At 29.2% G+C, this 14,238-nt stretch overlaps 1 protein-coding gene across 2 annotated transcripts; it reads left to right on the top strand.

Moving 5' to 3' along the window:
- Nucleotides 1-349: 349 nt before the first annotated feature.
- Nucleotides 350-13,873, top strand: LOC111626419 (DNA-binding protein D-ETS-4-like). Of its 2 annotated transcripts, none has more exons than XM_023369790.1 (5): nucleotides 350-402; nucleotides 8,436-8,961; nucleotides 9,558-9,755; nucleotides 9,958-10,251; nucleotides 10,601-13,873. In XM_023369790.1, exons 1-5 carry the CDS (start codon nucleotides 355-357, stop codon nucleotides 10,933-10,935), a joined length of 1,401 nt encoding a protein of 466 aa, XP_023225558.1. In that variant the 5' UTR covers nucleotides 350-354; the 3' UTR covers nucleotides 10,936-13,873. The 2 variants fall into 2 exon arrangements, with proteins under 2 accessions (XP_023225558.1, XP_023225559.1); XM_023369791.1 differs by lacking the exon at nucleotides 350-402 and adding an exon at nucleotides 8,007-8,127.
- The last annotated feature ends 365 nt before the right edge of the window (nucleotides 13,874-14,238 follow it).

Raw genomic sequence — 14,238 nt, 5'->3', positions numbered from 1 at the left:
AGTCGTCTAAAAATATAATAAAAAAAAATACATATACATTTCAAATAAATTATAAAAATCATTAAATAATCATCGTGTTTACACACTTACTGTTAAGTAAACTAATCCAAATGGCATTAAATAACAGTAAAGAGCTGGCATATTCAACGCATTCCTAATATGAGTTGTAAATATGGCAAAGTTCCCACTCCATTCACGAAACTTGTGAATGGAATCGAAAGAAAACAATGTTAAGCACGAAAGACCAACTCGAAGTTTCTCAGAAATGTTTGTTCTTGCCTTCTTGGGTATTCAATGTAGAACTATATAAACAGAGGCAAACAGTTAGGAACATCATTTGCTCAATATTTCACTATGATCAACATAGAAGACTATTTTCTGATGCAGAATCATCATATGCAGGTACAGTACATATTTTATGATAATTTGACAATATAGTTATCATTTGCATGTATTTATAATATCACTAAGTTATTAATAAGTTCGGCATTAACTTGTAAGTTTTCTGTTAAATTTAAGCGTTAATATTAAAATAAAACATTTAATAAATATAAGTTTAATTAATTATTCTAAAAAGAAAAAATTAAATATATATTTTTAAATTTTTATGACTTATTTATCCCATTTAAACAACTTTTACAGCGAAAAATAACCTTCGATAGTTTACGTTGTGGATTATTTTACTATAATCGCAACTTTTATTTGCTTTATATTTATTAATTTATATTAAAACTCTTTGTATATCTTTGTAGAAATTAACTTTAAAAGTTTGATAAGTTATTATTATGATCATTGAGTATTATCAAAATCCACAACAGGAAAAAATTATGGCTAAATTTAATACTCCTATTGTTCCCATAAATATATTTTAAATTCAAAATGTATCTAGTTTAAGGGAGCAATTCAATTTGATAACTAAATATGTCGAAGTTTCTTTAAAAACGAATGTCAAATTTTTCCATTATTATTTTTTTTCCTTTAATATTCTAGTTATGGTAACCTCAATATTGATTTAGCAACTTTTTACTATAGGCCTCTGTATATACTTTAATTGTTTAGTGTTTATGAATAATAGTGAAAACATATTATATACATTACATTATATATACTGTTATTACTGTTACTTGACAAACTAAACAAAACAAATAGCATAACTTATAAAAAAAAGGAGTGGAAATATTATACATATAAATACACTTTATTTTGTCGCGGAATTCCAGCGAATTTATTATTATTTTTTTTTTTCTATCTTCCACATGCTTGTAAATACTACTTATTGCCTTTCAATATACTGTCCAACTACATACTGTACTTATAATTAAGCTGTTACTTTATGTAATTATAACTACTATGTTAAAATTTCTCAACAAATTTTGTATTTTTATTTTTTCATACTCTCTGATTCACCCTATCTGCTCGATACGCTACTGGACTTCTTTTCCACTTTCTTATCCTTTCTCTCATCTCTTCACTCTCTTTCTTTCTTCAGCCTAGATCCTTAAGCAGAATCTACACAGCAATAGAAATAATAACATAAGTACTCTGTTTTGTTCTTGTATCGTTGAAAGTACTAATTAATTACAAGGCAGCTTTACAAGGCAGTGCGCCAATATCTAATATACGTGAATATATCTCTCCGTTGTTTTATATATAACGTTTCAACAAATACTATTATTGAACTGTTTTAAAAACAAATAAATCTTGATGTTTGTTGAAAAATTCGTCAGTACGTAAATACCACTTTAACTACTAATTAATTAGTTCCAAAAACCGTCGTAAAGCGGGCCGTCCCATTTCTCATAAAGTCGGTCATATATTGAAATTACATTCCTAGAAATATAGTTTTACTTATATATTAGTACACGATGATGACTTACAAAAATATTACATTGAAATAAATATAGCAATTCATGCAATACTAAGGGAAAATTTATACCAGTCGTAAAAGTGAGGATTATAAAACGATCGGTCATAAAGCGGAGATTTACTGTACCTACGATAGTTTATTTATTTCAATATACTTTAAGTTGTTACATATATACGTGATTTAAGGTAAATGAAATATTCTAAATTTATGTTTAAGAAATACATATTGCAATGTTAATATAACAATAATATTTAGATTCTGATATATTTGATAATTGAATAGGCCTATTGATTAATAATGATATGATTAAATAAGAATTTAAAAACGAAATCTATTGTTTATTTTTTCATTTCCGACATTCCACGTAATACGTACAGTTATAAAACAAATTTCCGTAAATGGATAAAATACGCGCTATATCCGATTTATTCATACATAGAGCAAGCAGGATAAGGGGATAAGCAGGATTCTGATAAGGGGTCGTCCATTTATTACCTGCAAAGTTTTCAAGCCACTTTTGACTCCTCCTCCCTGTTATGTACAATTATGTACTTTTAGCAAACTCCAGCCCCTTTAATTATATGTGCAATAGTTCACGAACTTCCCGACATTGAAGAAATGTCTAAAACTTTTTGCAAATATTTTCTGGCTGACAGTTTATTCACATGATAAGTAAGTAGACTTATTCTTATGCCACTAAAACTACTGAAAAAGTGCACGAAACAAGGCCTCAATTACTTTCCTCCCCATCGTGTACTGTACAATAATGTACTGTACTTTTCGCAACCTCCTCCCATTAACTTGAACGCTTAATTAATGAACGACTCTTAATAATTTATTCAAATCTGAGTTTATAATAATTTTATAATAAAATTAGTGTTAAGAAATTGTAATTAATTTAAAATCATATACGTAGATACAATGTTACTATTATTAACGTCAGAGGGCGGTTTGATAATTGAAATAATAAAACTTGATTTATAAAATATTTGTTCGGCGAACTGGGATATTTTTTAATTCTTAAATTAACCTGACTAAAATTATTTAAACTTAGAAGTTTTAAAATAATTTTCTATTTATAAAGAATATTATTTGTTTTAAATGTCATTATAGCCTATATTTTAAAAAGATTAACAATTAATTACGTATACTAAACAGTTTCAGTTGTTATCAACAGAGGGCGCGATAACACTGATGAAAATTTAAAAATAGTTATTATAGTGTTTTTTTTTTCTTTTTTCTTTTTTCCTGCTATTTGTTTACTATTCGGCATTCTATCATCATCAATAACAATGATAATGCATTTATCTCATCAATCGAAAAGTTTAATTTTATAAAATTGTTGCACACGTTCCTGGAAGAGTATTTATTTCCTTGTTCACAATGGGAGTGGACGTGGTACGATTTAAATTACGTCACACCGCTTGCAAAAGTTATCAACGAGTTTCGATGACGATTATTTTAATAATATTTCTATAAATTTCAGTAAAAGTAATTATTTTTCCACTTACGGAAATAATTTGATATTTAGAACAATTTAAATATTTATACACGATTTAACTCTATTAATTTAAATACTATATAAGAAAAAATACATTTTCAAGCACTTTAGTAATTTTTATCATTTATTTACAATTAAATATAAACAAAATTATAAGCAATTTAAATTTTATGTAATAATAAAATATCATTTTAAGCAAATATTTTATTAATATTTTAAAATTTCAAGTTAGTCAAACCTCCTAAACAACGTTTACTAATGGAAACGTTAAAAAAAATGGCGTTGTCCGAAGGTTATTTTGTATGCATTTGTGTTTAAAAAAAAAATAGTAGCTTTTAATGGATTTTATAAGAATTTTTTAATCTAACATAGCATTTTTGTTTATTTATTACTAAATACCCATGGGTAATCTATCCATTAATAATTTATTATATATAATTGAATGTGTTTAATATATGTAATGTGTTGTAAATGTTATATATAAATAATGTGTTATAAACAAAGCATTTAAAAGTTTATTTAATTTATAAGCATTGTATTTATTTAAAATACTTAATTAGCTAATTTCATTGAATTTTTTGATTTTATTCATTGAAAATTTTATACTGTAACTTAGCTTTTTTTAATGTANCAAAATCCCATTACTTCATAATTGTTACCTAAATAAATTACAAATTAATTAAATATATAATTTCTTCAAATCTATCAAAGAAAATTCTATCAAATTTCTTTGTATTTTATAAAAGTTTATTTAACTTATTTGACTAGATAATTTTATTGAATTTTTTTTTATCATTGTTTATCTGTTGTAGAAACAGTAACTAAGGCGAAATATTTTTGTATTACTTCTGATACATATTTAGATAGTTAGAGTTCAGAGGTCAGCCAATTTAAAAAGTTTATAATCACCCCACCTATTTTATAAGAACAGGACTTTATATAATTCGCTTCTGTTAAGAATCATCCATCGGGAAATGTCTCTTTTTCATTAAAACGCGTGACATTGAAAAAATAAATAAATAAAATTCAATTTTTCAAAATTAATTTTTGCTCTTTTGTTGTGTTTTTATACACTTCTCGCACTGTTTGCCTTTCATTTTAATCTTTAAATGAGACATTGTCGTCTTGTTACATCATTTTATGTAGGTCATAGGAGGTTGGTGTCCTTCAAAGAAGCGGAAAAATCCCAAACAAGAAAGAAAAGTAACGTTAACCTAATTCTAGATTAAAAGACATTTGTCTCGCTAGAAAAGAAGTTGTAATAATAGAATAATAATAAAAACTTTGCGATAAAATAGTTGAAGAGTTTGACATTTACAATTCTTTAAGGTTAAAGCCTTAATTAATTCCATGAGATAACATTCTAAGTCAACTTTTACTTAAGAAAATTAATTAATTTGAAGGTTTGATCAGATAGTTTCTAAGTGTAATTAAAATATAAATTGTTTGATAAATAATTATTAATTATTTAAAACTTTTAAAGTATAAAATTAAATTATTTTAAACAGATAAACACAATTTAATAGCCTTATATTCAACACTTTTATGATGATATACAGACCTAAAGAGTATATATAAATTATACGCAGTGTTGCTCATAGCGATAATAAATTTTAAATATTTTTATTATACTTCATAAAAACTTCTATCGGATTTTTAATATTAAAACTATAATTTCCTTCTATTTTTAATTAAAACATTAAAAATTTTGAGTAATTTACAACTCCATCCCCCAAAATTTATTCATTCATAGTGATTTACATGAATGAATTATAGTATTACAGGAATCAACATATGTTTGTCATCACGATAACAAATCATGGCGATGACGTCAATACAGAGCAAAACTGCTATAAAAAATGCGGTTATAAATAAAACTTGTGATTAAATTCGTCGAAAAATGTGGCCACTTATTGAACATAATACTAGAAACTTTTATTGTTTATTTATTTTTATTCTTCTATGTTTGAAGAGGGGAAATAATTAAAAAAAAACAAAAAGTTAATGTTATTTAATTTTATATAAAAGTACATACAAATGTATAAAAGATAAATCATATAAAAGTAGGTTAACGACCTTTACATAGACTATATAAGTTATACGCTATATTTAACAATATACGTTATCTTATTGGATTTCCCAGCAGATATTGGATTTTCCAAGTTCATAAACTAAAATTAAATGATTTAATTTAGATATTTAGATGTACAAGTATGTTCCTCTTAGAGTGAAATATGTTTGACATGCCTACATAAATTCCTATACTGCTATTTTATGTCTTTCTTAATCTTTAAGTTTGTTAGAGAGTATGACAAATTACAAGACACACAACTGATATCATCATCAGAAAAAAGAAGACTATCATTTGATATACACCCACATTATTATGTTTTATATGTTCAAAGAAAAAAAATATATTGCTCTATTTACTTAAGATTCGCATGAATGGATGTCGGGAATTTTGCGCCCCTTTTATGTATTCTTAATATTAAATTTCAAATCGTACTAGCTGTTAAAATCTGAATATTTTTAAAAAATTGTTTTACATTGTTAATATTATTAGTCATAAATATAAACGAAAGTGAAATAACTATAGGTAAGTTGCACAGAATAAAAGAGAAAAAAATTAGTCCTATATATAGTGTTTTTAGTTTGAATTAATAACTTTCAATTTTAATTCTCGTCTTTTTATCGAAACCTTTTTCCTCAAAATGATATAATTTCTTTCAAAGTTGCAACTACATCTGACTAAACTTCCCGACGTTCCTTTCGCTTTTGACGTCAAAAATTACAATCCCAAGGTGGTCATGTCACGACCTCTAGAGTAACCGGCTGTGACATAATTTCCTGTCAGGTGATCAAAATTACGGAAATTCTCATGTTTTTACCAGAAGTGTCAAAATATCTACAGATCTTGTATCTGTTTTTAATTATTTTAAACGACAAAATTAGAAGTTACGTAGCTTTATTAACAAACAAAACGTTTCGTGTACTAAATGGACGGAACGTACTACATGATATATTTTAAGTAGAAACACCTTTCATACCTTAACAATTGTACGGCAATCTATTCATGTTATAATTGAGATATTCAAAATTCTCATTTTACATACTCGACTTGAAAGTTATAAAAGTAAAACAATGTCAGTGATGCGGTCGACTAATTAGAAAACTCACTAAGAAATTAATTCGACCGAACAGATGTTGTATTTACGTAGTTAAAGATGTTTAAGAAAATTTATTATTAATTTAACCATTATATATCTCAGAAGTAATAAAACTCCTGATATACAAATTCCATTCTGGTAGTTCCATGTTATAATAATAAATCACAAAAGCACACGTTTTACAAGAATTCCCTTCGTTCTACTGAGGATATAAAGCATCATTATAGAGCATAAACGTTCCTCCCTCCTTTTTAAATTTATTTGTTACTCTAATTACATCAAACTCCTCTCACGACTTTAAAAACATTCTAGAAACGCTTTCTATATAATTTTATTTTTAAAAAAATTTATAGGAAATTAGAATTACGGCTGCTACTTAAATAACTAATTATTTATTCATTTAAAATTATAAAAAAAATTTTTGAATATTTTCAGAGTTTAGAAGATTTTAAAAATTATATAAATTTATCTAGAATAGATATTTATTATTTTTATAAAGAAAAAATTTTGAAAATCATTTAAAAGTGAAATAGACACAAATTACAGTGAAGCCTACAATAATGGCCAATTCTATTTAGAATTGGCCATTATTGCAGGCTATTTTCTCAGGAACTTTTAATAAAAATGACAAAAATGCATACAAAATAACCTTTAAACAACGGCCTTTATTTTTAATTTTTCCGTTAGTGGCCGTTCTTCACAGGTTTGACTGTAATAGAATAATAAATAAAATTTAAAACTCATTTAATTTATCCTAAAAACTAAAATATTTCAAATATATTTCACATAAAATTGAATACTATAAAAAAAGTTTAAAATATTGTTTTAATTTTTTTATAATATTTTAAAATACATTAAATAATAATGACNATTTTAATTAAATAATTAAATATTTAATTAATTAAAAACTGTTTTAATAAAATACTTCACTTAATAATTACTTAATTAAGTGAATTTTTAAAGCAGTTAAGACGTGTTTTAATTGATTTAAAATAGCAAAAAGTTTCAAAATTAATCTTATTTAAAAATATATAAGATAAAGATATAAAAATTAAAGTTTTTTATTTTAAAAATATATCAAAATGTCAGAAATTTTAATCAAATTTTTCTACGCCTTGTTTTTTTTATTCGCAACTTGTTCTTGATATACTTTTATGTATTATGATACATAAACAACTATCAAAGTATATACGAACATAATAAACGTATAGAAAATCAAGATTCGTCCTAGTTATTTTTCATAGAAAAAATGAAATAAAATAAAAATAATAAATAAAATAACTTTATAGGTGAATTGTAATATTATCTCTTAGAGAAATCTTTCTAAATAATCTAATTACAAGCAATACTAGAATCTCACGAATAACAATTGTGACGTCAGCGGCACACTCAAAAAGTAATAACCAATAAGCGTATGGTAAATTTAAAAATAACAAACGGTATCGGCCAATAACAGTTTTCTAGTCGATTTCGTACGGTAGATGGAGCTAGCGAAAGAGAGTTTTTGTTTAACTTTATCAGTCGGCAGCCTTCAGTTGGAGTAGTACGTGGGTTGAAAAATGTACAGGAGCTGTACATCGTCTAGTGATACTGTAAGTAACCTGTTAAGCATTACATAACTAGGGTTTAACTCTAAATCGTTAATTAACAGTTTAGAAAGGGGGATAATATTATAGAAAATCCTAAATCATTCTCCACTTTTCGAAGTGTGTAAAGTTTCATGGACGCGTTAGATACGGAGGCGTTTAACTCAGGAAGTGCGTTTTTTTTTACATTCTTTTTCTTTCTTTCTACCGATGGTTTGACGTCAGTGCAGTCATAATGTCCACCAGACGTTAAAAAAAGATTAAGTCTCGCCATCTGTATTTCTTAGTAACTAGATTTTTGTTTTGGTTTACAGAAAGCACAGCGTGTACCGAGTCCCAACGAAGGAAGCAAAAGCCCTCTGTCATTAGAGAACTGGTACATTAACGAATTCGACAGTTGGCTCCAGACCGTTCCTTCCACAACTATAGACGTCAAACCAGTTGTAAGCCCGATACCAAGCCCTCGAACAGACATGTTAGAAGTTAGTTTCTGCTCCACGCAAGATTTTCTTAACAACAAGTATCAGCAAAACAAACAGAGATCGCCTCATGTGATCGGATCGAATGATCAGAACCACCAAATGGAGGTGAGACAGTTCGCGGTTGATACGTTCTACGAGTTACCCACCTCTCCTACTCAAGAGATACGTATTAAAACTGAACCCGCTGAAAATTTCTGTAATTCGTCGAATTATGGTGGATCATGCAGACTAGTTAAAACTGAAGATTCTGTCAGTTGCTCTATTTCACGTGAGAAAATCGAAGAATTACAGTGTCTCGCTATAGAACAGGCATCTAAGGATATTCATGCGGGATGCAAAGTGCTGGGTATATCTGCAGGTGAGTAATTTTTATTTTATCTTATAATTTCCGAATGCATAACGGGGAATTTAGAATAACCTAGCATTGTCTACATCTACATTATCGACCCTGACCCGAGCCTAACCGGTAAAACTTGTTTGTATAACAACCAAATCTGGCCTAACTTTATCAGCATGCTGCATTTATCCATCTGGCAAAAAAATTGTGTGGTACCGTTAAAAAAATTTCACTCCCGAGATGATTATTTGCAAAAATTATGTAAGCAATAAAACTTCGTAGCTGTAACATGCAATTTAATTATTTTTCCGCATCACTTTACGTCCATTCTAGATAGGAAGTTGAGCGTGTTGACTAAAACGGGTGGGAGATCTGAAAGATATTTGAATTGCCGTTGTGTGACGCAATATTGATTTTGGGAATTAGAACGCGTTCCATAAGGTTCAAAGACATCTCGAAATGAGGTCACGAGCCCTGAAATATGTTTTGAAGGTGAATGTCAAAGGAGGGCGTTGAAATAAAATGATCCACTGATGTAAAACGTAAAATAATACAACCTTTCACTTTGTCTTAAATAATCTATATTTGTCACATTATACGCTTTCTTTAATTTCTAGTTCCCATTGAATGGAGTACTCAAGATGTCCAAGCATGGATTCAATGGACTCTGATGCAATATGGCCTTCCACGTCAAACACTCGATAATTTTGCTATGGACGGTGTCGCACTATGTCGTCTAACTGAAGAAGAATTCCGACAAAGATCACCCCAAGCGGGTGATATTTTGCATGCTCAGTTAGAAATTTGGAAAACAGGTGAGACAATGAACTTGTTGTCGTGCTGTTCGCCCACACATAGTGGGTTGGTGACGAAAAGTCATCGGCTATTGACCCTCTTTTGCTTTGTAAATGAGTAAAAAGATTTTCACGCCCTTCCTTAAAGGATGTAATTTCTTACCACATCCTATGACTGTTTACGAAATTAAACAAAAATATTCCTTTTTTTATTTTTTTGCAGCGACCAATCTATCATCTCATACAAACTCTCAACCACAATTTTGCCCGGATGATAGTATCTTGGATATGAGTGGTCTGTTAAGTCATTGGATCAACAATGTTCCGTCCAGAATCCCCAACAACAGTCCGAATAATTATAACAGTTTATTGAATCAACATCCAGGTCAGAGGTCACCAGGGCTGCTGGCTGGTCCAGCAGAAAGTGGTCTGACTCTCTCGACTCTAACCGCAGCTGCCAGTCCCACCCAAACAAATCTGAGCAGCGATTTCAGCAGCGAGGATCTGCAGAGCGATGGTCAGTTTGCTGTCATTTCTTAAAAGTTTGATTTACATTTTTATCCGCTTAATATGACGTCATTACACGCAATAAAAGAACACAATTCTACGTACAAAGGAAACTTTAACAAGTTCAGGCCAAACCAGTCGGGGTCACAGCGTGGAATGTTGCAGTGCCTCAGGCGAGTCTTCTCTTGCCTGATCCACTGCATTTAGAAAAAGCACTAAACTTGAATAGCTTGGGCATTTCGATGAAGTAAAAAGCTCTTTAGATTCACCCCATTAGCAAAAGCGCCGTTGTAATGACGTCAGAGTCAGTTTCATGTTCTTTTTTTCTTTAACTAAACATATCTTTGCTTTTTTTTCAGATGAGACAAGTGACGAGAATTGCGATGTTGAACGATGCACCACAAGACCCGGTTCGCATTCTCATATTCACCTATGGCAATTCTTGAAAGAATTATTGGCTCATCCTCAGATGTATGGAAGCTGTATACGCTGGCTAGAACGCTCGAAAGGTATTTTCAAGATTGAAGATTCGGTTCGAGTTGCAAAATTATGGGGAAAGAGAAAAAACCGTCCTGCAATGAACTATGACAAATTGAGCCGATCCATAAGACAGTATTACAAAAAGGGCATCATGAAAAAGACTGAAAGGTCGCAGAGACTAGTTTATCAGTTCTGTCATCCGTATGGACAGTAAAAACGTATCCCACATCTCTGGTAGGAGGTATAATTGACGCGATACAGCTGGCCTGTATGCGTTTTTTAAAATCCTCAAACCTGTAGGGGTGTCATTTTAAAGTAGCAAAAATGTTTTTTGCATCATTAATATTTTGTAGATAGAAATTAATGGGCTGGTCCCGATTTAAACTACTTAAAAAAAGTGTATAAGATGTAGGAAGGTATTATTCCCAGCATCTCCCACAAGAAAAAATACATTTAAAAATGTTATCCGCTGAATTGCATGGGTGCCATGATCTTGAACTCTTTTGTTGCTAAGGAGCTTTAGAAAGTGCCCTTTTAATGCTTTAAATTACGAGTTATCGGGTTTATAACCTGGTAATGTGTCGTCCCATATATCCGTGATATATAAGTTTGTATGTTCTGAGAACAATGTTATACAAACTAAGGAGATTTTTAAGTCTCGTCCTAACAATACAGTAGTTTATAGAAAAAATTAATTTTTAATGGTTATGGGTTATTAGGACCTAGTAAAATCCTCTATACTTCTTTTCAGAGATATATTTATCCATGCAAAAGAAATATAGAAGATCAATTTAGTCATTAGTTTTTTAACCTTTTAAGGTGCGCGCGTATGTTTATTCATATGTAGCGACATTCTTAATAACAAAAATAAGTAATGTAACCTTTTATAAGCTTTGAAAAAAAAAAAACAAAAACACAAATATAATTTTGTAATTTGTATTTTTTAAATAAAGTACTTTTGAAAAAATCCAAAATGTCATGTGACTTGGCCTGGCGCCAAATTGTACATGTACTTTAAATCCATTAATTAAGCGGTTGAAGGAACGAATCGTCGTGACTAAAGTCGGACATTTTTCTTCGACTCATTTTTTTTTCTTTTTCATATTTAAACTTGTCAGTAAAGTTGCAGGACTAGTCTGAGAAGAGAGGGAGAAAACAGGTGTAGTGAGGTTGAACTAGAAATATGCTAATTGGTTCCAAGAACTATTCTCGCGGTTCTAGTTCTGGAAACTTTTTTTAGAGTAAAATATTCGATACAATTTTTTCGAATGGTAAAGAATTAAGTTACATTTAAATGATAAAATAGTCGGGTTACTATATGACCTTCAGACGAGCGAAACAGTGTGAAGGAGTTGATAAAGAATGACGTAAATCGTCTTATCTTATCTAAGTCGAAATAGCCATGGTGGTTGTAGTTAAAAATGGCGTTAATAAGCTATTCAGCGATTCTTTACCTTAAAATAAATATTTTTTTCCGAATATTTAATCATATAAAACTAGAGTTAACTTACTCTTCGAAGAAGTAAAGAAGTTAATGAATTTAAAAGCCAAACAAACCAAGCAGAACCTGCAAAATTAAAATTTTTCAACTCTGATAGCACTTGATTAATGAATCGGTATCCCTAATAAGTTGCATTTGTATGAAATTTTGGATTAAAAGTTGTGTTTAATTCGATACTGACTTAAAAATTTACGTTTATAACAAATCTAGTTCAGCCTTTGATGAGTAGGCCGTCGAGTGCTTGTATGGGGCCTGAGACTAGAGAGGGCCCTTTTACACTTTTATTTTTTAACAAATGAAATATATAGAATGTTTCTTTATTAATAAGTTTTTAATTTATATTATTAATTTAATAAGCGCCATAAGTTTTCTGCGGGATCGGGGAAAAAATACTCAGTTCCCCTCTCGACAGTCCTGTCATTAAAGTTAAATACCATTATTATAGTTAAAAACGAATTTGTTTTTTCATCTAATAATATTTACAATTAGTACTGGTGAACAAAACGGCTGCACAATTTTTGATACCTTTCTAGTGTAAATATACAAATAAAAAATGGTGCAACTGTTACATCAATCCGAATATTTCTATCAACGCTCAGAAATTCGCATCTGATCTGACTAAGCGAATTTTGATCTTGTTTATCATTAGTTTGATAGATAACGAAGTTTCATTATGCAATTATGTTTTTATAAAATATTTTTGTTATCAGAGTTCGGTTATACCTTTAAATAATTAATCAAAATAATGTATATTATTCTTATGCCGTAGGGAAATATTTGTTTTTATTTATTTTCACGCCTGAGTTAGCCAACAGGAATTTTTTCCGAAATCTATTCATTTATTTGGGGTGGGAAACACTTTAAAATTTTAATCTTTAAACTAATTTGATAATAATAAAAGTTACGAGTCGTTAATAAATCTCTTTGTATGTAGGAAACTCATTTTTATCTAAAGCCCATAGATCCTATCTTGACTCTTATTAAATATAATTTATGATGCAAATAGTAAGGCATTTATAAAATTTAGTGTAATTATTTGTTAATATTATATTTTCATCAAAATTTACGATAAGAACGAAGTGAGGGGACCTTCGACATCTAATGTACAAGGAAAAACTTTTGAATAATTTACAAACGAGCCTATTTAGCATTAATAACAATACTTTCCTTTTTGCTAAGGCAGACCCTTTAGACATTCTGAACACAAACGATTCTTTGTCACACCGAAAGGCATCAGACGTAATTAAAAACGAAAACAAAAATCTAGTCTCTCATTAAGAAGTTTGGAATGGTGCCAGTAGTGACGTCACCCCCGATTTTGCACTTAAAACAACCCCACCCAACATCTTCGAATCTGGGAAAGTCCAGTTTTAATATGCATTATTTAATATTCTAATCGCATAGATTTTTATATTTTTACAATACATAAATGTGTAAAAAAGAATATGGAATTTCAGTCTAGAGTATTGTTTATTACAGGTTATGGTGAATATTAGATAGTTTTTTTTAAGTTTTCTGTTAGTTTTATGGTTGTTAGCTGATAAGGAGGTTTAACTCTTGATGTGACATATAACATTCCATATTTGTTATCACTTCTAAATGTTATGTATCATATAAGTGTACTATCTCTGGATCAATCAATCATTGTAAGAGGGTATAAAAAATTAACAAAATAAATAAATAAAAAATAAAATGTTTAAGAATTAAATCGTATTATTTTTCTTACTAAATAATTACACAATTATAATATCGCTTAAACTCGGGAATTTGATCTGAACTTAAGTTTATTGTTAATGAATCAACACAGTTTGTTTTATATTTCCTTACCCACCAAAACTTTAGTTACAGAAAAACTGTTAGACTGTTTACTTTATGGGGGGAAAAAACGTACAACCTTGCCAAATAAGCTTTAAGGGCCTCCAGTCAAATTATTAAGGAGTCTATTAGCCTGCTTCCAGTATTTCAGAAACACCCTTTTAGTAGCCTTGTATAAAATATATATATATACCAATAGCG

Source organism: Centruroides sculpturatus, unplaced genomic scaffold (genome assembly GCF_000671375.1).
Source record: "Centruroides sculpturatus isolate CEXI.00-Female unplaced genomic scaffold, Cexi_2.0 scaffold111, whole genome shotgun sequence".
Taxonomy (NCBI): Eukaryota; Metazoa; Arthropoda; class Arachnida; order Scorpiones; family Buthidae; genus Centruroides; species Centruroides sculpturatus.
Note: the sequence above shows the minus strand (reverse complement) of the source record. Positions and strands in the feature narration are given on the sequence as shown.